General features: G+C 47.1%; 1 protein-coding gene across 2 annotated transcripts in view; it reads left to right on the forward strand.

The window, feature by feature from the left end:
* Window positions 1-26592, forward strand: part of TRIM67 (tripartite motif containing 67) — a 46975-nt gene that overhangs the window by 15375 nt on the left and 5008 nt on the right. For both annotated transcript variants that reach the window (XM_041749699.1, XM_041749700.1), the window contains 6 exons: window positions 17747-17842; window positions 18932-19054; window positions 20200-20310; window positions 21670-21829; window positions 23561-23706; window positions 25579-25717. In XM_041749699.1, the coding sequence (XP_041605633.1) occupies window positions 17747-17842; window positions 18932-19054; window positions 20200-20310; window positions 21670-21829; window positions 23561-23706; window positions 25579-25717 (775 nt within the window). The remainder of the gene's footprint in view (window positions 1-17746; window positions 17843-18931; window positions 19055-20199; window positions 20311-21669; window positions 21830-23560; window positions 23707-25578; window positions 25718-26592) is intronic.

A 26592-nucleotide genomic window follows, 5' to 3' on the forward strand; every position in this document is an offset into this window, starting at 1 on the left:
GGTGTGGGACGAGCTTAGATGAAGTAAGTAAAGTACCTACTGTACCTTTAAGGCACTCATTCATTATAGTCCCCCACTTTCCTGAAGGTACCAGAAACTTGACCTGCTTCCCTTTCCCTGATATCCATATTTATGATGTGAGACAGAGTGTGTGTGATATGATTCCATGCAGTGAATACATATGAAATAATATGTGGCAGGATACAAAAGTATACATAATATATTTTCTTGCTAGGGCTACTGAAACAAATGATCACAAGTGAGTGGCTTAAAACAGCCATAGTGCATCCTCTCATTATTCTGCAGGTTAGAAATCAGAGATCAAAATGCCAGCAGGGCCACACTCCCTCTTAAGCCTCTGCGGAAGGATGGGTCCCAGGCCTCTCTCCTAGCTTGGGGTGGTTCTTTGGCTTATGGCTGTGAACTCCCATTTTCACGTGGCATTCTCCCCAAATGTCTGTGTCACTGTGTCCAATCTTCCCCTTTTTATAAGGACATCAGACACCTTTGATAAGGGCCCCCCCTACTACACTGTGATTTCATTTTAATTTAACAGATTACATCTGCAATGACCATAACCCCAAAATAAGTCACATTCTGAGATAATGGAGATTAGGATTTCCATATTGGAATTTCTGTGGAACACAATTCAACTCATGGCACACAATAACATTCATAGTCAATCTGGGTAGAGGAATGAATCAAAAAAGAGCTGGCAATTGAAAGACAAAAGTACAAATCCAGACAGATTAAACCAATTGTTTCCTGAAGCCCTCTGAAAATATTCAGCCACACTGAATGGCTTTGCTCCTGATGTTGCAGAAACCAGGCTCACTAATGGGTGTGGGGATTTAGATTCCAGTTGTGGGTCAGGGGCAATGAAGGTCCTGGAGTTGGTGGGGGGTAGTTTGGGGGAGGGCTAGGGGTGTTAGATGGCAGTGCTGGACATCTGCAGGGCTCTGAAGACTCCTAGGAAAGATGGAGAAGAATGCAGGAGAAGCAGGTTTCATCCTTACAACTTTTCACCCTTACAACTTTCCAACCCTACAATTTTCCCATGAGTCCTCATGATAATCACCAAAAGTAACTATATTGAAAATATTAATCATTCAAGATAACCATAATAAATGTTATTGCTTAACACTGTATATTAACTATGCTGGAATTAAAATTAAAAAATAAAAGCAGCAATATATATATGTGTGTATATATATAAAATTGTGTATATATATATATATAAAATTGCTGCATCAGGACATTGTTCTCACATTTAAATATCCTGAATTAGAAGGTATTTTGGGGGAAAGAGCATGGAGCTGTTTGTTTTCAGCTATAAAATTGCTTAGCAGTTCAGGATGGAGATTTCAAATATGATCTTACTTAGTAATGTGCTTTTTTAAAAAAAAACAACAACAAATAGCTTTAGTGTTTTTTCTTTTTTTTTTTTAAAGATTTTATTTATTTATTCATGAGAGACACAGAAAGAGAGAGAGAGGCAGAGACACAGGCAGAGGGAGAAGCAGGCTCCATGCAGGGAGCCTGATGTGAGACTCGATTCCAGGTCTCCAGGATCAGGCCCTGGGCCAAAGGCGGCTTTAAGCCACTGAGCCACCTGGGCTGCCCTGTTTTTTCTGATTGTAAAAGAAGAATGCTCATTGTTTAAAAAATTCAGACAATACAAAGATGTAAAGAAAAATGTGAAAAATCACCTGTACTCTTACAATTTATAACATGTATAACACACACACACACACACACACACACACACACAAATTACCTTAATAGTGGCTAGATAGATAGATAAATACAATATGTCTCTATACGTATCTCAAATACTTTCCTGCCCCAAGCTGTACGGGACTCCTGTCAAATCCATTGCATTGAAGTCAGCAGCAAGGAGGGTGGATGATGGATAAAGAAGGCAATGGTAGAAGGAGGGGTTGGCGACCCAGGGGAAAGGAAGAAAAAAAGGCACACGTTCCGTTTTTTGTTTGTTTGTTTGTTTTCACTTGTTATAAGTAAGAAGTAGGCACTATAATCCCCAACAAAAAGACTCTAGAATAGTAAAAACTCACCCAAGAGCCAATGGCTAGTAAAGGAAAGCCAAAGTCAGCCTGATTCCAGACATCACGTTGCTACATTTTATTATTTCTTCAAAGTACTTTCTGCTCTCCTTTTGGGATAGTTGTGCTTCTTACCCCATTCATACAAGGCTGGGCCATGTAACTCATGGCACCAATGAAGTGAGAGCTGACATTATATGCATCACCTCTCAGGAGAAGCTCCAAGAGTCAGTATGTGTTTCAGCGGTAGCTCCTTTTCCTCATCTCAAATGTGAGATGCTTCTTTAGCTGGATCCTGAAATGAAGACGATATGAAATTGAGTTACAGGTGACCTGTGGTGAGCACTCTGTGTGAGCAAAAAGTAAATCTTTGCTGTTGGCAAAGTAAATCTTCCCTGTTGGAAGCTTTTGAGCTATGTTTGGGGTGTTTGTTATGATAGCTTAACTAGCTTACACTGTCTGATACAACCCCGCTCTTTCCACTTCACTATCCTTTGTCTCTCTTCTGAGACTTGCCCTGTTTCTTGGTCAAAATATTTCTCTTTTCCTTTGATTGCATAACATTGAGGAAACACTTTTTAAACCTAGTGGTGTCCTCTACCAGACCCATATTTAGGTTTCTTTTTAGACTTGAATTTTTTTTTTTTTTTTTTTTTGAAATTTGGGCTTTTTCCCAAGATCCCCTGAACTATATAGAGAGATACTCCCTGTCACACGTATAACTCCTGGAACAGGACATGTTATTCAGAGATGACTAAAAATGTCTTTTAAAAAAAAATTATTTATTTATTTATTTATTTAAGAGAGCATGGGGTGGAATGGTTAGAGGGAGAGGGAGAGAGAATCACTAGCAGACTCCCTGCTCAGCATGGAGCCCTATGTGGGGCTCAATCCCATGACCCTAAGATCATGACTTGAGCTGAAACCAAGAGTCGACACTCAACCAACTGCATCACCCAGACATCCCAAAATTGTTTTTTATTATTATTTTGGTTTTCTTTGAACTTTTTTTCTCTAAACCTTTTTCTGGATAGTTCCATTTTGTATAAAATCCATGTACTCTTCGATGGTAGAAACATAAATGTAGCACTTCCTGAGCAAGTTTAAAAGTGATAGTTTGATATAGTTACTATACCTCAATAAGTATGTTCTCCTCATAATATCTCTGTGTGGTTAATGACAAATGAGAATCATATAATCCTTTTGTATAGTAAGTTACCCCAAAGAGTAAGAAGGGAAATGGCGTGATCATTCTAATATCATATTGCATGTCAGATTCAAAGCTAAGATAGAGTTCTAGTCCTTGTGTCTGAAACTTGGTTCACTTTGTAAACTTCCCTGTCTTATTGTCAACTAAAAAAAAAAATCATTTATTCAACAAATACTGAGTATACCCTGGTAGTTCATATAAAAATGAAGCAGAGTCAGGCAGCCCTGGTGGCGCAGCGGTTTAGCACCACCTGCAGCCGGGTGTGATCCTGGAGACCCGGAATCGAGTTCCACATCAGGCTTCTTGAATGGAGCCTGCTTCTCCCTCTGCCTGTGTCTCTGCCCCTCTCTCCCTCTGTCTCTATGAATAAATAAAATCTTAAAAAAAAAATGAAGCAGAGTCTCCATCCTCTAAAACCACACAGTTTAGCAGAAGAAAAAATAAAGACTGGATGACAGTGTAATATAATGAAGTGTGGGGTGGCATGCAGGCCCAGAAAAGATGCATCTATAGACTCAGGGAGGGCCGGGGTTGGAGGGCAAGACAACATGAAGGAGGGACACTTGAGCCAAGTTTTGAATGACAACTGTGTGCATTGGCAAGCAAGAAGGGCACAGCAAGTGCAAAGGTGCAGAGGTGTGAAGCAGCCTGACAGGTTGTGCTAAGGTGGTTTGTGTCTGGAAGGTGGTACCAGCTGCTGCCTTTGCCTGTTAACTGCAACAGGAACTGACAAGCCCAAGTCCCAGTGGGGCATGAATTTTCCAATTATTCTGAGTCTGGTTCCTGCACATGTGCACTCTTGAGGGTCATTTGGCACTAACTGACCCCCCTTATCAGAATAGGAAGGAACTGTGTGCCCACGGGTTTATCTAATGTCTGGAAGCCACATCCTGGTGATATCAGCCACCAGGCTTGCCTCTTCTTATTTTTGAGCTCAGCATTAAATCCTAGCCAGGAAGTGTGATTGGGGGCTCTGACATTATCAATATTGGCAGCTTCCAGATCCCAGTTGACAGGCCGGACTGCTCCCCCTGCATGCCTGGGGGCAGGAGTTCATGGAGAACTCCTAAGCTGTCAGCATTTGGAGAGTCGTAGCCTGAAGATGAGTCGTGGTTAGAAAGGAAAAGAGGCCTCTCTCCTCACCACCTCCATAAAGATGGCATTCATCGAGGTGAAGCATGAATCATGAATTATAACATAGCTATCTTTGTGTTTGTTTGGCCTCCTAACCACTAAATCAGTTAGAGTTCTTTGTTGCAAACAAAAGAAATAAACTCTGGTTAACTTGAAGAGAATTTATTGGAAATATAATACTTTTTTCTGAGCACTCGCGGAATCAGTGAGAGTTTTAAAAGATGGTGTTGAAAGTATAACAACAGTGAGCACACGCATAGCGTTGCCTGTTCTCACCTTCTCACATGTATGAAGTCACTTAACATGATAAAGTAGCTACCACCATTATCACCCTTTTCGTGGCTGAGAAAATGGCAGCAGGGACAGACGAAATGATTCACCCAAGCTCACAGAGTATGTGGGTCAGGATTCAATTACAGCATTCTGGCTCCGCAGGCTTTTCCAATGCTAAGAAGCAAGCTCGACAGGAATAGTCTACTACCAGGAGTCTGGACAGGGAGCAACAGAACACGTGCTTATTTTTCTAGTCTCTTTGTCCCTTTGCTCAGTTTCAAATTCCAAGTAGCTGGCATACTGCTGGTCTAGATCAGGCGGTGTTTGCTCCTTGTAGGGGTGAAGGCAATGGTATCAGGGCCGACTCCAGTCCCACTAGACTATACCCCATGGGGAAAAGGCAATTTCTTAAAGCAAAATTACAGTTCTATTATGAAGATCTGGATGGTGAACAGCAGGAAAACTATAGTTCCTGCAATTTCTGGAGAAGCCTCTCTGGGGTCTTTTTTTTTTTTTTTTTTTTATGATAGTCACACAGAGAGAGAGAGAGGCAGAGACACAGGCAGAGGGAGAAGCAGGCTCCATGCACCGGGAGCCCGACGTGGGATTCGATCCTGGGTCTCCAGGATCACGCCCTGGGCCAAAGGCAGGCTCTAAACCGCTGCGCCACCCAGGGATCCCTCTGGGGTCTTATTAGTAGAGTGCTGGCCCCTAAACCCAGGGCTTTCCATGAACCTGAGACGGCCCTGTGGAGTGGATATCATTACCCCATTTCACAGGTAAGGACACAAAGGCTCAGAAAGTGTAAGAAACTCAGTCACATGAAATTAGAGTTTGCATTCAGACCCTGACTCCAAAGTCCACTTCTAGGGGTCCCTGGGTGAGCACTCAACAGGGCTTCTGAGCACGTGGTGGGCAGATTGAAGGGTCCACTTATTCTGCTCTCAGGGTCTCAGTAGATATGAAGCTGAACTATGACCTAGGGAACAGAGCCCCTCAGTCACTGTTGCCCATATACCAAAGCCTGAGTGGCTGGCTCGGTGGAAATGTCCATCTGCAGGGATTTCTGAGTCTAGCCAGCTGACATGTAGCTACACTAAATCCATTCCTGTTGTCCACTTTCACATAGCCTTTATCTGAAACCTCTCTGCTACAAAGGAGTCTCCTCTTCCCCTAGACCTCTCTCCATTCCATCCACTTACTTTTGAGGGGTCTAAGGAAATTAAAAGAAGGAAGTTGGAAGGGTTCCTGGCTCTATTTTTCTCATCTGTAATGGGGAAAATCTAAAATTGCCCAAAGGAGTGGATCTCAGGTGCTCCCACCAGGGTAGGACCCCTGGGAACAGGCCATGAAGCTGGGATGAGCCAGACAGGGTAGGCCAGGAGCTGAGGCCACATCAAGAACAAGGTATCAGAACCCGTAGAAATAGAACTAAATGCAGTTTACCTCTGTGCCCCTAAATCCCACCAAAGGGAGACGACTCATCCCTGCTTTTCTCCTGCCCCAGAGTCCATGGCACTAGATTCAGTCAATTCACTATTCACTAGTGAGCAATTCAGACACTACCAAGTGCCTGTTCTTTGCAGGCACAGTGCTGAGGACACAAAGATGAATTTGCTTCTCACTCGGAAAGTGAGAACGCCAGCCAGTAGACAAGTAACTAGATCTCAGGACAGACAGTGATGAGGTCTGTCACTGGGAGAAAGCAAGATGTGGAGGGAGAACAGTGAAGAAGGAGTCCCACAACTCCATGGACTCTCAGAAGACTCTGTGGGAGAGGGGAACTAGGAGTGGGACCTAGGCAGGTTGAGCAGGACTGAAGACGAACATCATCAGTGGAAGTGACAGCTGGGACAAGGGCTCACAACTGGGGCGTGAAGCCAGGGTTGTGGATCTGCTGGGAGGTAGGTGCTTGGGTTGCAGGTTAGCCCAGGAAGGAAGAAGGTGCTAATCCTTCTGAGCACATCACTTGTCTTCCTCATCTGCAGGAGGCCAACAGATGGTTGCTGAGTGAATAAACCAGTGAATGGATGAAAGTCTTGACAGCCAGGCTGAGACGTTCTGACTTTGTTGTGCATGAGCCACAGGAGAGAAAACCTTCAAACCCAGGGGTCAGAAGGGGAGACATTCTGGCAGAGACAGGACTTTTTACAGAAGAAGGAATACATTTCCAGGCAGAACAGAACAGATGAGGATCGACAGCTGTGAATGTCCTTCTTAGACCCTTTTGCATTTTGCTGGGGCTGCCTTAACAAAGTACCATCAACTGACTTAGAATACTAGAAATTTATTCTCTCAAGGCCAGAAGTCTGAAATCAAGGTGACACAAGGCCACTTCCTTTGAAGGCTCTGGGGAAGCATTGGTTCTACACCTCTCTCCCAGTATCTGGTAGCTTCTGGGCCTGCTGCTGCTTAATTCCGGTCTTTACGGGTAATGTCCCTCCATCTGTGTCTGTCTCTGTGTCCAAACTTCCCCTGTATCTAAGGACACCAGTTTTATTGGATCAGGGCCCAGGAGGGTACTTGGAAAGTAATCTCTCTGCTTATCCTGGAGCCCCGGCCTTTTCATTTTCTTAAGTGAATCCCACACATCTCTATTATTGCTGTTCTGAAATCAGAGGATTTCAGGCATTTTTAACCCTTTGTAGGGATTACCATCAGCCACACATTTAAAAAACCAACACCTTATTAGTGAGTGGAAGATGAAAAGGTGGTAGAAACCCCCTGTGGTCCATGTAACCCCATTTCACAACTTCCTCCCCTGTGTCAAGGAGGTTACCAAATGCTTGCTGAATACCCAGCTCCTTTTTCAATACGTGTCCCTTTTCTACTGTCTCCCAAGGGGGTGTCAGGCTGTAGGAAGGGGTGTGGGAAAGGCAGGTCAAGAGGAAGCCAAGTGCCCCAACGGCAGAGGAGTAGGGAAACCAATCTCACTCTGAGCCGGGATATGTACAAAAGTACTGGTGGTACTTCCCCATGGAGACCTGCTGCAAATGGGCCCCTGGTTAGGATGAGGGACATCTAGTGAGAGCAGTGAGTCATTGGGCATGCCCTTCGCAGATAAAAGCATGTCCTCTTGTCTGTTTGCCCTTCTAGAGTTGAGCTGCCTGCATGCCCCACCTCTACCTCCCTATTCTTGCCTCATATACCCTCCTGATGTGATAGTATGATATTGCCATCTATAAATAAAATAGATGAGGGTCTTCATCTCAGTTCCTGGCACAGAGCTCCTAAAACCCTAGAATATCCTATGGGATAAAAGCAATAAAGTTTTCTTTTATATTAATGAGGTGAATTTGGGAAGCCCCTGGGTAACCTACAGATGGCCTTGTGCCTGGAGAGTTAGGCCCTTCTGTCCCACCCACCCACACCTCCCCACCCCTACCCCTACACTTCACCTCCCCACCTCCAACCCAACCTCCAGGGAAGGGAGAGAGGCTGGAGGTTGAATCAATCTCCAGTGTCCAATGACTTAATCCATCATGCCTCTATAATGAAGCCTCCACCAAACCCCAAAAGGATGGGGTTCAGAGAGCTTCCTGGCTGGTGAACACATGGGGATTTGGGGAGAGTGGCCAGCTCAGAGAGGACATAGACATTCTATGCACTTTCCCCAAGCCTTACCCTAGGCATCTCTTCCATCTAACCAATCCTGAGTTATATCTCGTTGTAATAAACTAGTAATCTAGTAAGTAAAGTGTTCTCTGAGTTCTGTGAGCTGCTCTAGCAAACTAATCAAACCCAAGGAGGGGGTCCTGGGAACTTCTGATCCACAGCCAGTCTGTCAGAAGCACATGTAATACGTGAGCTTGAGATGGGCATCTAAAATGGGTGGTGGACAGTCTTGTAGGACTGAACTCTTGACCTATGGGATCTGATGCTATCTCTAGGTATTGAGTTGAATTGGAGGACACTCAGCTGGTGTTGCTTGGTGTGCGGGGAAAACCCACACATGGAAAATGGTGTCAGGATCATAAATAGAAACATCTTTTTGAGAGCTATGTTCCATGACTGTGTCCACATAATCCCTCCCACCCTTCAATTGCATTAGGACCCATGTTAAATGAGGTGTGGGGACAACATACCCACTCTCATATACCTACCTGGCGCACTCTCTGCTCTCTTGCTTTCCCCAATAAGCCCACCCCCAGGGTAGAACTGGACTGGGAAATAAATACTGCTCAGCATCTCCTTCTCCTGAGGGTGGGCCACAAGGCTGCATGGCTGTGCAGGCACATCACCCAGGCTGAAGGGAACGTCACTTTGACATCTGGAAAGTTGCTATGGCCCTTGCATATTTGAAATTTTCATGGAGTGGAGAATGGTGCTCAGGTCTGACAAATAACTGAGATATTGGCAGATAGGCAGCCTGAACAAGCAGAATGACGGGGGCAGGGATCTGTTCAAGACTAAAGTTGCAAGGACTCCTGGGTGGTTCAGCGGTTGAATGGCTGCCTTCAGGTCAGGTTGTGATCCTGGGATCTGGGATCGAGTCCCCTGCAGGGAGCCTGCTTATCCCTCTGCCTATGTCTCTGCCTCTATCTGTGTGTCTCTCATGAATAAATAAATAAAATCTTTAAAAAAACAAAAAACAAAAAACCCTAAAGCTGCAGCCAGAGATAAGGGACAATCCCAGCCCACCAGCCCTGCCTCCAAGGAGTGTTGGTGTAAGATCAGGTTTTCTCTTTCCCCCATGTTGGTTGAGTATCTGAAAGCAGCATGAGCTAAGCACGTGGGCTTTGGGTTCAGAAAAACCTGGTTTTGAGCCCTGGCTCCACCACTTTCCAGCTGGGTGATCTGGAGCAAACTACTTCAAGTCTCTGAGCCTCAGTCCTCTCCGTTATGAAATGGGGATAATAATAGCATGTCCCTAAGAGGTTGTGAGGAATCAGCTAAATTAGGCATGTAAAGGCTTGGTGCTTAGTGAATGTTGTTCTTTATCCTTTTGTTGTTAGTGGGATGTCCCCCGTGTCAGAGAGCTGTGGCATTGTAAGAGAAGACAACTTGCAGCTGGGTTCAGGCAACCAGAATGTGCCCTGAGGCACAAAAACTATACCCCTTTCAGTAGAACCCCTGCTTCTGGCCTCAGAGGACAGGTTTTCCATGGATGGGTCTTGTCTTGATATCTGCCCTGTGACCTCAGGAGGGAACTGGGGACCCAAGTGGAAACAGGCCTTCAGTCAGGCACCATTTCTGGTCACTATGATGTGCCAGGCACCTGGCTCAGAGCTGGGAATAGAATATTGAATACACCCAACGTGACCTCACCCCAAGAGTATGTCTGAAGTAGCAGACATTGAACATTCCAGTGATCACACTGGAAAGGATAAATTCAGTTGCCAGGTGTTGCAAGCTGCATAATGTTCCCCAAGGACACCCACATCCCAATCCCAGACCTGTGACTATGTGACCTTATATGGTAAAAAGGACTTTGCAGGTGTAAGGAGTTTGAGATAAGGAGATGGTCCTGGATGACTCATCTGTATCCAATGTCAGCATGAGGGTCCATGTAAGAGGAAGGAGGAGGCCAGAGTTAGTAGTAGGAGACCTGATGACCACAGCAAGGGGCTGACCGATGGGGGAAGGGCCAGGAGCCCAGGAGAGCATGTGCCTCTAGACAGTGAAGAGTCAGGGAAACAGATTCTCCCTTAGATTCTCTAGAAGGACCCAGCCCTGTTGACACCTTGATTTTAGTCCTGTAAGACTCCAGAACTGTAAGAGAATATACCCAGTATTGATTCAGGCCACTACGTTTATGGTAACTTATCATAGCAGCAATAAGAAACTAATACACCCTAAGAACTCACAACCGGGGGAACTGAATAAGTCTAGAAATAAAGGAAAGGTAGATCCCCTCAGAGTATTCTATTTCACATCAGCCCTGGGGTAGAGGGTCAGTAGGGAGGGTTGCTGTCTTCATAGATACAGGTTTTCAGCGTGAACAGGGCCATGCCAGCAGCCTCCATCTAGAGGTTCTGAGGTGGCAGGCTCATAGAACAGAGCACTGGATCAGCATCTAGAGCCCCATTCAAATACCATGTCTCCTCCTTACTGGCTCAGTGGCCAGAAACATAGGAGTCAGTGAGGACAGAGCTGATCCTCTATGCCGTTTTGCCTCAGGGGGCCCTCCAAATCTGTGCCACATCCACTGGAAAGAAGCTTCCTAAGTAACCCCTGGTTGCTTAGTTCTTCCACCAAAGATACTTTCTGCTACTGGGGAAGAGGGGGGTCCCCTTAGCACGTGACCTACAGTAAATGCAGAAGAGACCTGCCACCCAGCATTTCTTCCCTCACAGCAAATAGTGGTCTGATCTTTCCCTAAGTGGACTTCTGCCTAAGGATCTTGTCCCCGTAGCATCAGTCCTTCACACTCTGTGGAACAAAGTTTCTATGACCTGGCCCCTTGGGTGTGGGTATTGAGTCCTGGGAGCCTACTGGGAAGGAGAGATCATATGGGATCAAGGAATCTGGGAGGTCTGGCTGCCACTACCTCACTGGGGAGAGGGGGTGTCCCCATTCCCATCTTAGCACCTGTGTGGGTCAATCGCTGCCCCTCACCCAGAACCTCCATACACCTGCCTTTCCTATGAGTTGTCCCCAGGGAGTGGAGTGCTAGGTTTTCCAGTCTCCGGCTCTGTCACTATATCTATTTCAATAGTAAGGCCCACCTCTGTGTTTTCAAGCCTCAATTTAGGCTGACCACTAGGATAATTTTGTTTATTTGGTTCCTGAGCTCTTAAAGCCTGTGGCTAGCAGTTTGGAGAAGACTGGAAAACAGCTGCTCTCTGCCAGCTGGAGAAGGGGTGCCGCTATGGGAAAGGGCTTTTTCAGCTATTGGCAGGTCACTTAGAAAAGGGAGTGAGCAAGAGTAGGTGGAAAAATGCTTGGCCTTCAAGCAGAAGCCAGGTATGGAAGGACATTTGAAATCCTGCCTTATATGACTACATTTGGGTGGATCAGTGGTGGCAGTTAACTAGAAAGAGTTAATGCCCAGAAGTCATGAAAAGCATCTTGATCAGCAGAGCAGGGTCAGACTGTCAGTGCCCAGTACCATATGGGGCTTTGCGCCCTAGAAACAGTAGGTTCAGAGTGGCCACATGGCCTTTTTAATTATGCCCAGCATGTGGGAGAATTGAGTCTTGCATAGCTCAAGGGAACAAATTAGACAAAATCTAGAACAAAATCACTGACACGGATATTTATGCAGCACATTCTAGGTGTAAGGCATGGTTCTATTCACACAACATGCACAGGACAAGCTTGCCAGGCATCAGGGGCCTGGTATTGGCAGACAGGAAAGCTATACACTTCTTCTGGGCCACATGTCTCAAAGGCAATAAGCTACATCCTAGAAGCCAGATCTGTTGAGATCAAAGGGGACACTTCATTTGGGGAAGGTAGCAAAAGCTTCGGGAGGAGGTGGCATTTGGGAAGGGTCTTTACAGATCAATGGTATGTTAACAGGTAACAGCAAGCAAAACTGGAGCAAGATTGCTTATGAAGCAGAAGGCACTGTAGGAGTCAAGGTGGGGAGGACAGAAGCCCAGGGGTGGCTGAGTCCCATTTGACCTAAAAGTAAAAACTACATGGGCGGCGCTGGGAGGTGACAATAGAGAGGGCAGCAACATCCAGAGCCTTAGACTTTGAGCTAGGGGCTGGACCTTGATTCAATGGGGAGGTGGAGAGTGCTGGTGAGAAGGAAATGACATGGTCAGAGCTGTGTTTGAGAGACAATGGTCAGGAGGTTACTTGGATAGGCAGGGTTCAATTTTCTGGCATGACTTTTAAGTGATGATCTTCAGCGTGTAATTGGGCATAGCCCCCATCAGTGCATATGGACAGCACTGAACTCAAAGCCCCACCTCACACCCTAGTAGATGGTGACTAATGGCTCCACTGAGGGCCTTGCCTTTTCTCATTTAGCAGTGGGGTCTATAGCACTAAAAGGAAAGATTCCCCAACTCATGGAAAAAAATGTTCCTCAAACTTTAGTAGATGATGTTAGATGCACACAAATAGATATTATAATAGGATGGGGTCTCGGGGAGCCTGGGTGTCTTAGTTAAGGGTCCGACCCTGGATTTCTGCTCAGGTCATGATCTCAGGTTCATGAGATCAAGCCCCACATTGGGCTCAGTGCTCAGTGTGGAGTCTGCTTGAGATTCTCTCTCCCTCTGCCCCTCCCTGACTTGCACACACATGCACACGCATACACGTGCTCTCCCTCTTTCTTAATAAATAAGTAAAAATTTAAAAATAATAATAACATGGGTCTTATGTCCCCACCCCCTTCAAGCCTAAGGACAATAGTTTCCTAAAACTCCTTGAGCACAGAGTTTTAGGGCTTTTACTTTCAAACAAGATGGCTTCTAGTAAACTTTAGTGCAACTTCACAAAACAAGCGTTTAGTGAGTGTCTGTGGTGCATATGGCATACTACCCGCACAGGGTGTGTCTTCTACCATTTACCATACACTCACACACTCATGCACTCCTTTACAGTCACCTTTTACTAGAAGCTCAGTTTCTCTGTGTGTGAAATGAGAGGTTGAACTGAGCCGTATCTACATCCTTGGTGTCTAACCTCCTGCATTCCTGCTGGTATCCTGATGTTAGCGAATAAAGACCAGGTTTGAAAGGAAGCAGCTTAGGAGTGACCATGACAAATAGGAGAATTATCTCTGAGGCCATTTGAACCAAAACTATGATAGATCCCAGTTAGGCAGGAGCCCAGTGGCTCAGTGGGTGAGTGTCTTCCTTCGGCTCAGGTCATGATCCCTGAGTCCTGGGATCGAGTCCCACATCGGGCTCCCCACAGGGAGCCTGCTTCTCCTTCTGCCTATGTCTCTGCCTCTCTCTGTGTCTCTCATGAATAAGTAAGTAAAAAAAAAATTTTTAATTCCAGTTAGGCAATTTTTAAAAATATAGTTATTTGAGGGAGAGCAAGAAAGCGCACAAGCAGGAGGGAGGGGCAGCAGGAGAGGGAGAAGCAGACTCCCTGCTGAGCAGGGAGCCCCACTTTAGGGACTAGCTAGATAATTTAAATAAATTCATGCTTTAGTCTGTTCAGGCTGCTATAACAAAATACCATAGACTGAGTGACTTCAACAAAAGATTCATTTCTTACTGTTCTGGAGGCTCTAAGTCCAAGATTCAGGGGCTGGTTGAGTCAGTTCCTATTGAAACCTCTCTTCTTTGGTACATGCACAAGAAGAGAGAGAAAGTAAGATATTTCTTCTGTCTTTCCCTCTAAGGACACCAATGCCATCATGGGAGCTCCACCCTCATGACCTAATTGCCTCCCAAAGCACGTCCAAGTACTATGACATGGGGTTAGGGCCTCAACATATGGATTCTGGGGGAACACAAACACTCAGTCCACAACAATTCATATATGACAGGCCTGGATTGAACAATTAAAGAGGATTTTGAGAATGCTTGTGTTATGTGACTAAGCATAAACATATGACATCTTTTGAGGTCTTTCCCATTTTATAGGTGGGACACTGTAGAACACAGAAATGAAGAAACCCAGCTAACTGGTGACAGAGCCAGGGTTTGAACTATAGTAGCCCAGAGTCCTCATGCCTAATGCATTATAATGCACTGTGCCATCCAGAATGGAAGATGAAGGCAGAGAACTGTCCTGTGTACCTAGAAGCTGCTCCTTGGAGCTGCTGGTGAAGCTGTGATGCTGGGCTAGGAAGCAGTTAGTTTGACCCAGCTTGGAAATACTTTTTTTTTTTTAAGATTTTATTTGTCTCTTGAGAAATTATTTCTACCTTCACCCCAAAAACGTTTCTCCCTTTCCACTTGAACACCCAGGTCCAGTTTTCACAATGCAGTACCTCTGGGCAGTTGAGGTAACTTGTGCTCATTTCACACAAGGAGCAATCGAGGTCAAGAAAAGTACAAGTATGTGCTTGCAGGACCAGCCCCAATGCCCTCCCTCCCCAGCACTTACATGGCCATCAGGCATTCTCCCATGGAGGAACAACAGACCAGGGCATTGGAGACCTCACGCAAATGAGCACACTGCTGGACCCTCAGATGGTTTGTGCTCTGGTATCCTCTCTAGGTGGTCATTGAGAAGAAGGAGCAGGAAAGGTCAGGCAGCAAGGCTGGTGGGCCTGCTAGCAGTGTCTACTGAGCTGTCTAAAATCCCTGTTGTTAAAGATCCCCTTGGAGCCCCTTTGAGCTGAGTATTTGCCTAAGGTCACTGGTGTCCTTCAAAACCACTCTGTTCTTGGGCCCCTTGCCATACTCCTTGGTCTACTCGCCAAGTAGGAAGCAGGTGGACAGGCCCTGCAGTGTTTTGGGCTGCTGGGAGGCTGGCACTGGCTGGATAGAGTGGGGCCAGAGCCATGCGGGCACCAATACCAGCTGGAGGGTGGAGGACCCTCACTGAGGCAGCCTCTCAGGGCTTCTCACTGGCAAAGGGTGCAAGCAGCAGTGATGGAGCTCCTGGGATCTGTCCTATGTTAGCATGTACCTCCAGGCAAGCTATCACTCTGCTCCTTTTAATCAGCCAGTGAGCATTTTCTGAGTCCCTACTTTATGTCAGCACCACTGGCTAGAAATGCAAAAACAAAAGACAAAGCGCCCAGCATCAAGGATACTATAGGTTAATGGGAAATGGGCCCCTTCTTGGGGAAGGAACTGGTGCAGCCTCTGTAGGCCTCATGCTTTGGGAGAGCAGAATAGGGAAGGAAGTGCTACACTTTTTAGACACTGATAACTTCAATTTAAAATCCTTGTTTTGGGGGCGCCTGGGTGGCTCAGTCAGTTAAGAGTTCAACTCTTGATTTCAGCTCAAGTCATGATCTCAGGGTCCTGGGATTGATCTCCTCATCAAGCTCCACGCTCAGTGGGGAGTTTGCTGGAGCGTCCCTCTCCCTCTGCCCCTCCCCCTGCTCATACTCACATGTGCTCTCTCTCTCTTTCTCTCAAATAAATAAATCATCAAAAAAATAAAATAAAATCCCTGTTGTTAAAGATCCCCTTGGGGCCCATGAACAATGCTGACTTCTCAGTCTCCTTTGCAGGTGCAGCTATCTGGGGATGGGTTCATTTGTCCTAGGACCCACACCCCTCCAAGGATGGATACAGAGATCTGCGCTGTCCAGAACAGTAGCCACCTCCATGTGGAGGTTGAAGCTTAAACTAAATAAAATTTAAAATGCAGCTCCTCAGTTACATTAGTTGCCCTTCAATGTTCAGTACAACATGTGGCTGGTGGCTGCCAAAGTGGACGGAGCAGACATAGAAGCCTTCTGTCATTTCCATAAATTCCATTGGCTAGTCTTCGTGCATAGATACTTGCAGTAGAAAGTGGCACATCCTGGGGATGAGTACTAAGATGAGCACTGGGTGTTGTATGTAAGTGATGAGTCACTGAATTCTACTCCAGAAACCAATATTGCACCATATGCTAACTAACTAAAATTTAAATTAAAAGAGGCGGGGGAGAGAGGGAGAGGAAGGAAGGAAGGAAGGAAGGAAGGAAGGAAGGAAGGAAGGAAGGAGGGAGGGAAGGAAGGGAGGGAGGGAGGGAGGATGGAAGAGGCACACCCTGGGCCAGCCATGGTGGGAGGAGACTAAACCGCCTGGGCAGGGGTAGGGATGGGGAAGGCAGTGGAGAATCTTCTCTGAGCAGAGCCCAAACCCCAGCTTCCTTCACCTTCAGTGTTGGTGCTTCCTAGGTCTGAGGCTCCCTGCTTCTCTTTCCACATGTCTCCTTGAGGTTCTTGCATGCCATGGCTTCACTGACCACATTTTCTCAGAAATGCTCAGCCAGGCTGCATTTGTACAGTTCAGTGGATCTCAAACTACATTAGATCCCCTCAGAGAGCTTCATAAAGGACAGGCTCCTGGCCCTTCATGCCCAGTCTGATCAGCAGGCCCGGGGGTGGGGCCAGAGGAGTTGCATTTCAAGCAAAGTCCCAGGTGACAGGTGACCCTGATGCTACTGGTCTGGGAATAACACTTTGAGAATCCTGGGATGGTCTAAAGAATCCCATTCATTGATTCATTCATTCCACAAATATTCCTGTAAAGCTACCACGTGCCAGGCGCTCTTTCTAGATGTGAACAAAGCAGCGCTCCCTGTGCTAGGGAGCTTATATTCAAGCAACTGGAAACCGTATGGCTATGTCAGATAGCGATGAACAAAGCAGGGCAAGGGAGGAGGGCTATTTTATGGGGTGATCAGGAAAGGCCTCACTAACCAGGTGATATTTGAGCAAAGACGGCAGGAAAGCAAGGGAGGGGCAGGATATAACCCTGACTTTTCTGCTTCCATCTTCAGCTTTTTAATTAGAAAAATGTGACTCATTTAATATGTTTAACAGTCAAGGTCATCAGTCTCTGTGGTAGCTAGGTTTGAAGATAAATTCAATTGTGTGTGTATGCATTTTGTTAAAAAGAAGCCTGATGCTAAAGGCCATAGATTCCCTCTGGGCTGGCAATTCCACCTTTGGTGGGACTGATGTCCTGTTTGGCCCTCCTCTGTCCATACCCCCAAGGTGTGAGGGTTAAGGGGGACTGCCATAGAGCCTGTATCCCACCTCTAGAGGATGCCTTAGAGTTCCCAGTCCAGATGACTCCAGCCTATTTCTAGGCCCTGCAGGCCTCTTCCCTGTCTACCACGCCAAATGAACCAAAAAGGGGTGGGGTGGGGTGGGGTGACCTGGGGCCTGAAATGTCCATACCTAAACATTTGAGGGATAGAACTGCCACGGAAGGAGAGGGCTCTATTTGCCTTCTGGTCCTGGGTTCTGCAACTATCAGGAGCAGACCTGTCAGCCTCAACCAATTAGCTGAACACTGAACACTCCTTACCTCTATCCAGCTTTGGGGTCCAGGCAGGAGAGTGTAGGTCAGTCAACATTTATCCACCATTGCTGGACGAATAAGCAATTGGTTAAGGCTTGTGGGTTAATAGTGGTCTCTGCCTGCATGAGGATGGTGGGTATGTGGGATCCACCCTAGCCTCTCACACATGCCAGCCTTTCTGGTGCAGTACAAACTGCACTAATTTTCCTTTGCAATACGTGATATCTTTTTAGGCCCAACTGTCCCAGGCCTTAAATGGGGTTTCCGATAAGGCAAAAGAAGCAAAGGAGTTTCTGGTCCAGCTGAAGAACATCCTGCAGCAGATCCAGGTGAGCAGAGCTCCAGCACTAGGAGGGAAATTGTGTAGGAAACAGATGAGAAGTGGCAAAACGAAAGGGAAAGACCTGTGGCTAGCATTTCATTGATGATGAACATAGAAGGTTTAATGGTCCTACTGCATAGCCTCAGACGCATTGATTAAGTGCATCGATATATCAATGCATCATTTACTGAATCAATGTGTTTACTGAGCACCCATGCTGTGTCACATGCTGAGCCCAACACAGATCAATAAGGCACAGTCTCTGGCCTCAGGAGCTGACTGTAGGGGAGAGTGCACATGCATATGCTCTATGTGAATGTGCATGCATGGAGGACTGGTTCATAGAGATGATGAATCCATGAAATATTCCAGGTGTCTGCATGGAGAGGAGGGACCACAGGCATTGCGTTCTTAATCTTGGATTAGGCCCACACTCATGACTGAATTTTAACTTAATCACCTCTCAAAAGGCCCAATCTCCAGACATATTCTGGGGTGCTGGGGGTGAGAGCACAGACCGCAACACAAGGTTGGAATCCATGCTGACTTCAGAAGGATTCTTTGTTAAGACCAAGAAAGATCCTACAGCAAGAGCACTGTATTTTGGGTTGTTTTACTGTCTTTCAATTATAAAAAGCAAAACTATATATTGTAGAAATTTTGGAAAGTAGAGAACAATAGACAGAGCTAAGAAAAAGTTCACTAATATCTCCCCACCTTAGGTGACTGCTTCACCATTTTGACATGTTCTCCCATGATTTAGACATACGTGTGCATGCACGTATACATGCACGTATACAGATTATTCTGTACATGACTTGTAACCTCCTCCCTCCTTTTTTCCTTATCAGTCTTTCATGAGCATTTTCCATGACATTAAAAACTCTTAATAAACAAGGTTTGAGTGACTATGGGATATTCCATTGTACAGATGTGTCAAGATTCATGGTACTCCTCCCCGATTCATGTTCACATTGTTTCCAATGTAATAATGTTACACATGATTCTAGGAAGAGCTTCTCTGAAATATTTCTTTGTGTTTAGCTCTGCCCAGGTTTCAGCCTGTCTTCTCCCTAAAGTTCTCTGCTTCCCCCAGGAAAATGGACTGGACTATGAAGCCTGCCTAGTTGCTCAGTGTGATGCACTGGTCGATGCTTTAACTCGGCAGAAAGCCAAGCTGCTCACCAAGGTCACTAAAGAGAGGGAACACAAGCTGAAGGTAGGTACCTGGGTGATGACACCCTAGTCCCCATCACACCCTCCGTACCACATGTGCAGTGGAGCACACAGTAGGTACCAGGTCAACATTAGATGAGTGAGAGAATGAATGAATGATGAATGAATGAATGAGTGGAGTGAAGAAGGGATGAGCAAGCTGCCCCTGCACCTGCTTACACTCATGTGACTTTCCCCAAAGCCACGTTCTCCTTGCAAAGCTGCAATCAGATACCCTGACTCCTGCTGTTCTCAGGCCATCTTCTCTGAGGTCTTGGTTTCTAAGGGACTCTGCCTCTCACCTTGCAGAGCAGAAGTGACCAGTGACAGAGGGGAGGCCTTGTTCTGCTCAGGTTGCCAACTCTGTCCCCTCCTTCAGGCCCTCTCTAATATCTCACACACTCAGTAATCAGCAATAATAATATGACCAGTGTCCACCAGGAGAAGAGGGTTTTCCTCACATGACACTGGGCTCCTGATCCGGGCAGGTGCTGTGAATACTCTGCCTCAACAGAAGATTGTGTTATTGTCTTGGAGGTTCGACCTATTTTATAGACACTTCCCAATGAATTAGGAAATAGTACTTTTTTAAAAAAAGATTTTATTTATTTATTCACGAGAGACACAGAGAGAGAGGCAGAGACACAGGCAGAGGAAGAAGAAGGCTCCCCATGGGGAGCCTGATGCAAGACTCAATCCCAGGACCCCGAGATCACACCCTGAGCCAAAGACAGATGCTTAACCAGGTGCCCCAGGAAATAGTACTTTCAAGGAAAGAAGGAATGAGTGTTGGGGATGGTCTGTGGCTTTCAAGTGAAGCAGCTGCACCCATTGAGTCATCCATGACCACCAACAGATGAGACATATGATAAGAAGCTGGTCACTGGTCACATGGAGACTGTGCACTTTCTCTACTACCCAGAGTTCAGGAACAGTTTGTTCTCTTGAGCATTGGGCCAGCTTGTTGGGAAGTGGGTCCATTTATTCCCCAGGAAAGAGGGCACATCAGCTCAGGAGCAGAGCAGCCAGGGGAGAGGGTCAAGATGGTTGCCTCTTCCAGGGCTTTGTCCATGCTAATTTTTCAAGTCCCACCACAGTCTGGCTGCTCTTCCTCTGATAGATGGTTACTAGGGGTTCTTTTCATCACAGATGGTTTGGGACCAGATCAATCATTGTACATTGAAGCTGCGCCAATCAACAGGGCTGATGGAGTACTGCCTGGAGGTGATCAAGGAGAACGACCCCTCCGGGTTCCTACAGGTAGGCTTGCACTCAGAGGACATAGACAGGTTTGGCTTCCCATCTCCAACTCCACTGGCACTCCCCAAACTAGCTGAAGTTTTAGGACAGTCCCTTTCAGTGAACTGAGTAGATATTCTTTTGCTCAGAGATTCCAGAAGACCTAGGTTCTCATCTTGGGTCTGATTCTCACTTGCTGTGACCCTCGTTCTGTGTCCTTGTTAAGAGAGGAGGTCAAATGTCATGACTTCTAGGACCAAAATGTCATGCGTTTATGCTTTGACTTCAAGAGACCCCAACTCAACATTTTTCCCACAAATGGGAGAAGACAGTCTTTGCCAAACAAGCTAGAAAGACTGCAGCAGAGGAAGTAAGTAGCAGAATCCACCCGGCCCATTACCTCAATGTGCAGACCCCTGTAGGCCTGGACATATGGCCATGCCTGCAGAGCCCGGGCAACCTTGCTGGGGCATCCCTCCAACAGCCAGGCTGAATCAGAGCCACGAGCATCTCTCAAGAACATGACAGTGATTCAGATGGTGGCTCAGTCCTCCGTCTGTGGGGAAAATGATGAGTCCCCTTGACTAGTCCTTAAGAAGAGTCCACGGGATCATGGCTCCACAGGGACATGTGCCAGTGTCTGAATGAGCAGGACTTTCCAGCAGAGGAGAGCAGAGCTGAGTGCATGATGGAGAGTTTGGAGCAGACCAACTTGGAGGGAATACACCATGGGGAGTGAGCTTGAAAACTCTGAGGATATAGAAAGTGCTTTCTTCAGACCCTAGGACAAACCACTAGCATGTGGTTTCCTACTTTCCACTTTGCAAAGTACTAGACCTAGCAAAAGCAATATAATGAAGAATGCTTTTGCATATTTAAAAAGAATAATTTGCTTCACAAAATGGTTTGGCCTGATATCCTTAAAACAGCAAGCTCTTCTTTACATTTATTTTTTTAAGATTTTATTTATTTATTTGATAGAGAGGGAAAAAATAGTGAAGGAGAACACAGGGCAGAGGGAGAAGCAGGCTCCCTGCTCAGCCGGACTCGGGACTTGGGGCTCCATCCCAGGACCCTGAGATCATGACCTGAACTGAAAAGGCAGACGCTTAACCAACTGAGCCACCCAGGTGCCCCTCTTCTTTACATTTAAGTGATTGGTCCTTTAAAATATGATTTAAATGATACAGTGCATTTTTCTTTGTGCAGTCATGCTGGCAGCGATCATAAATTTTCTGCCATGGCTTGAGAGCACATGGCTAATACAGCCCCTTCCCATCCCCCAAGCCACAGAGACCAAGCCCCTACTCCTTCCCTACCACTTGCTCTATGATTTTTCCTTTGCATATTGAAACTCTAACCTCTGTGCTCCCCTTTAAGATCTCAGATGCTCTGATCAAGCGTGTCCAGGTGTCTCAGGAACAGTGGGTCAAAGGTGCCCTGGAGCCGAAAGTATCTGCGGAGTTTGACCTGACCTTGGACAGTGAGCCACTGCTGCAGGCCATCCATCAGCTGGACTTCATCCAGATGAAATGTAGGGGTGAGCCGTAGTTGGCCCAGTTCAGTCTGTGCTTCTTTCTAAAGAGGAACTCACTCTGAGAGGGTGTAGGACACAGCTTTGAACAAGTCAACAAACTCCCTCACAAGACTGAGCTGATATTTTAGAAAAGGAAATAGACAGTACACAGATATATCATATAATGTCCAATGGAGGCTTTTTGGGAAAGGGGGATATTTTGAGGTGAGGAGGAGGAGAGAGATGCAATATAGGGGAAGAATATTCTAGGTGGCACAGGGGTGGCAAATGCAAAGGCCCCTGAAGCAGGAATCCATTTTCTGGGTTCCAAGAAGAGCAAGAATGTCAGAGGTGAGAGCAGAATGAACAAAGTGGAGGATGCTAGAAGGCAGGGGAGAGCCATAAGAGACAGGCTAAGGGTCAGATAAAGTTGTATGACTTGCACCAGGTTACAACATTAGCAAGTGATGGCCAGAACCAAAGTCCTATTCTAAAGGCTACCTCTCCAGAGGCATCAAGGGTACATTCAGGAGAGGCAATAAAGCTCTTTGATTTTTTAAAACCAAAATACCAAAGGACAGAGTGCCAAATCTACAGAATCTGAGTGCAGGAAATCCTTTCCTGAAAATCATGTGGCCATTTTTACACTGAAGACAAAACCAGTGTCTTACACAATTGCATACACACTCCCACACTCGGTTTGCACCTCAGGTGAGGTTTGGAAATGCTGCCTGCACCTAGGTGTGAATGAGACGTGGTGCTGAGGGGCAGGAGGAGCCTGGCAGCGTGTGGGAAAGTACAGCAGAAGAAGGGGTAGCTCTGGAAAGTGGGGGTGCAAAAGGAGGAGGCTGCTCTGGGTGGGACTGGGTAGTGGATTCACAGAGGAAGTGGGAGAGCCAACAGCAGAGCCTAGGATGGAGAGGGGACCCCTACATGCTTGTAAACTGAGGCCTGGGGACTCGGTTATGCTCAGCCAACCCTGAAACCAAGACTGTAAACAAGACAGGGCTGCACCCAGCTAAACCACCAGATGAAACTTGGGAGGCAGCCCTAATAATTGGAGCCAAATTGGAATCTCTAGTGTTTACCTATCTGATGTTACACATTTCCCTTTAACAACTTTTAGTGTGGACTGGATTTGTTTCCAAAATCTCTTGAGCTTGAACAAAGCTAGAATATAAAAAGTTTCTCCCGATCTCCTCACGATAGAACTTACGGTACATTTGATTCAAATCCCTAATTCCAAGGGTTGACTGCTGGATGCTCTAAGATTGCATCTCCCTCTCAGATCTGGTTCCCTGGGCCTTTAAAGTGCCTCCAGCCAAAGGTTTAAATGTGTCTTTGAATTCTGCATGCCCCCACCCCAACAGGACCCTCCCAAGCCGTGGTGTAAGCAGCACTCTGGCCCCACAGAGAGGGTCCATACAGGCCTGAGCGTGACCAGGAGGCACGCGGAACCCAGCTCTGTTGAAATCCCTCATGGGCTTCTCATGAGTCTGAGACTCAAATCTAGGGATTCTCAGTGAGCAGGTGGGGAAGAAGACAACCCTTACTTAGGGCCCTGGACGCATCTGCCATGCCTCTCCCACCCCTTACTCCTGGGGCTAAGGTGCGCCAGCGAGAAGCTGGGAGTGACCACAGGGGGGCCCCATTCCTTCTGGGGACCAGGGGCCCTGCCATGGGGGAGGAGAGTCCCCACAGGTGTCCCATGCCTTGTAAGGGTTTCATGCACTGAACCAGTAGTTCCTGTTACAGTACCACCCGTCCCCCTGCTGCAGCTGGAGAAGTGCTGCACCCACAACAACAGTGTCACACTGGCCTGGAGAATGCCGCCCTTCACCCACAGCCCTGTGGACGGCTACATCCTGGAGCTGGATGACGGCGATGGGGGGCAGTTCCGGGTGAGGCCCTGCTGCTTGTTTTGAGGGGTCCTAACATCAAGGCCTCTGGACTAGCCCATGGGGCTGTTCTCAGTTCTGATGCTGCCCCCAAAGGGCATTGGCCCAAAAACAGAGAGCCGGTGGGTCTGGACCCTTGGGAGATGGGGCTTCCTTACAGAGGGCTAGGTCTGGGCAGCTCTGGCAGGCAAAGGTGGCAGCCCCAGGGAAAATTTAGGACAGCTTTCCTGTGCAGACAGAGGTCTGAGGCCAAGGAAGAGCTCAGAGAATGTATCACCTGGATGGATCTATCTCCCAGTTCACCCCACCAGTGCAGTCCTAGCTATTCTTCACCCCCTCCCAGATATCCCTGCTCAAGCAGGTCTCCACTCCCTCAACGCTCTATCACTCCCTGCCCTGCCCGCGTCACTGATTGTTTTACCTGGCAAGGTGCTCTGTGTGTGTGAAGACACTTGGTAAGTGGTTGTTGGGTTGGGATGAACTTCTACACTCATGTTTCCAGTGATGAAATATCACGGGGACAATAAAACTCTTAGTGAGTCAGAAATGGTCTTCTCTCCCCCCTCTGGTTGAGACCCTAAGCTGACCCTCTAATGTAAATCTACTTTGAGATTTCACACAGCGAAGCTCAGGTCACTGTCAAGTTGCATTGTTGGAATGAATGCCGAGGAGCACAAACTCTAGGTCTTCTTAGAGCTCCTCCTTTCCATCCCTGAGGAGACTAAGGCACACTGGCCTACCACTGCCACTGTGACAACTGTGACATTTCTTCCCCATGTGACCATCTAACAAATCTTGCCGAAAATCCATATCCCTTTTGTTTCTCTCAAAGGGATGTATGCATATGTCATTTCATTTTTTTTGTTTGAAAGATAGCCTATAAGAACAGAAGAGTTGGGGGAAAACCTGCAGCATTCCCTTGAGAATTATTGGGTTCCCTGTGAATATGGGCAATTTAGGGAAGAGAGGAGTTGAGGTTGGGTCAGCCAGGAATGGCAGATCATTCACTGGGTTTAGAACCTCAGTCATTCTGGCCACACAAAGGAGCTAAGACTGGAAATAACTCCTGGACCAGAAACCAGGAAAAGAGCCCCCGTTTTGGAAATGGGAAGAGAAGACTGTTTTTAGAATGTTCAAAGAAGCAGCCACAGAACTTAAATACACATGGCCTCTTCCCTTTAGGACATGACCACTAACAGGAGCTAGAATTTATGAGGAGCCTCATGTTATAGTGGGAAGTGTGCTGGGTTTGAATGCAGGCAGACCTGGATTTGAACCCTGGTTTCCAAATTGGTTCACTCTGATCTTGGGCAGGTTCCTACCTTCTCTGAGTCTCCTCATATATAAAAATACAAAAGATAGTAACAATATCCAAGGGGTGTGTGAGGATTAAAATGCCTTATACAATGCTTGGCACACAGCTAATTATCGTTAATAACTTAGAATAACAAATGAAGAGCCAACTCCCTAAACAACCCTATAGGAAAGATGTTTCAGACAAAGTAGAAACAGTGGCATAGGAGGAAAGGGGGTTTCTGGACCTCTACCCCCTTGGGGAGTCCTGTCTGACTGGCTGGCCTCAGCAGAGTCAGGACATTCTCAGGCAGCATGCTAGCTGGCTGCAGACCCACCTTCACTCCCTGCCTCCCTAGGACCCCGTCACACCTCAAGTCCTCACAGGCAGAGGGGCTGACCAGCCAGTAGTCAGACTCTGTGCCCCACTTGGACATGGTCTGTGGCCCTGTTGCCATGTATCCAAATTCCCCTGATCCAAGAACTCTATTGGGGCGCTAGCACTTTAAATGTCAACACATTGCTAAGAAGAATTTTCCAACTAACTGGGGCGCCTCCTGAATGCTCTTGGCTGTCTTTTAGGAAGTGTATGTTGGCAAAGAGACCCTGTGCACCATCGACGGTCTCCATTTCAACAGCACCTACAACGCCAGGGTCAAGGCTTTCAACTCCTCTGGCGTCGGGCCTTACAGTAAAACCGTGGTCCTGCAGACATCTGATGGTAAGTAAGCACAGGGTGGGCTGGGGGGTGGGAGTGGGGAATGGGGGAGGATCAGATTCAGGCACTGTGGATGAGCTTCTAAAGGAGAATGGGGCAGGTGGGAGGGGGACCCAGCTGCCTAGGACAGAGGAGTGGAGGGGGGCGGGGAATGTGACAGCAGTGAAGCATATATGTCTCCTCCCTGCCCTGCCCCTTGCCTGCACCTCCCTCCCCACAAACCACCAAAAAACCATTTTTTCACCCCATTTGCTGGACTGGGAAGGGAAACGGGGGTCTGAGAGGCTCTGGGAGACCCAGGGGCTGAGAATGGGTAGGACGGTCCTGGAAAAAGACCACTGGTCCCTGGGTGTGACCTTCCTTGCAATGGGAAACTATCCCTTGACTATCTAGTGTGAGAGCCCCCATCTGACTGTTGACACACCTGGCTGCATCCTTTCAGGTTTCTGGTAACAAAAGCAGACCAGCATTCATGGGATTTTGGTCGTCTGAGCCTTTAGCAGGGAGGGATGATGTCAATAAAGAGCATGTTCTATAAAGAGTCTGCCCTGCTAACCCAGGCATGCCCCTGCCTGGGCTGCAGGGTCCCGGGATGATGCCAATCCTGTTTGTCATCATGTATGTATCCCAGCACATCCCTTGGGCACCCTGAGGAAAATGTGACACGCCTGGTTAGTCTCCCAAGGACGGAGGGGAGAGAGGGTGGGAGCAGATGCTCTTGTCAAGGGCACAACTGGGGATGCTTGTCTGAAAATGGTGCAACCCGCAGAGTCACTTTAGAAACCACCAGCTCTCTGCCCTCAGGGGCCCCCTGCTCTGCAGGGCAGCAGGTGTTGCCCCGTGTACTGTGGTCACCATTTTAGAGTAAGCACCCCACT

The sequence above is a fragment of the Vulpes lagopus genome, chromosome 3 (assembly GCF_018345385.1).
Source record: "Vulpes lagopus strain Blue_001 chromosome 3, ASM1834538v1, whole genome shotgun sequence".
NCBI classification, from domain to species: domain Eukaryota; kingdom Metazoa; phylum Chordata; class Mammalia; order Carnivora; family Canidae; genus Vulpes; species Vulpes lagopus.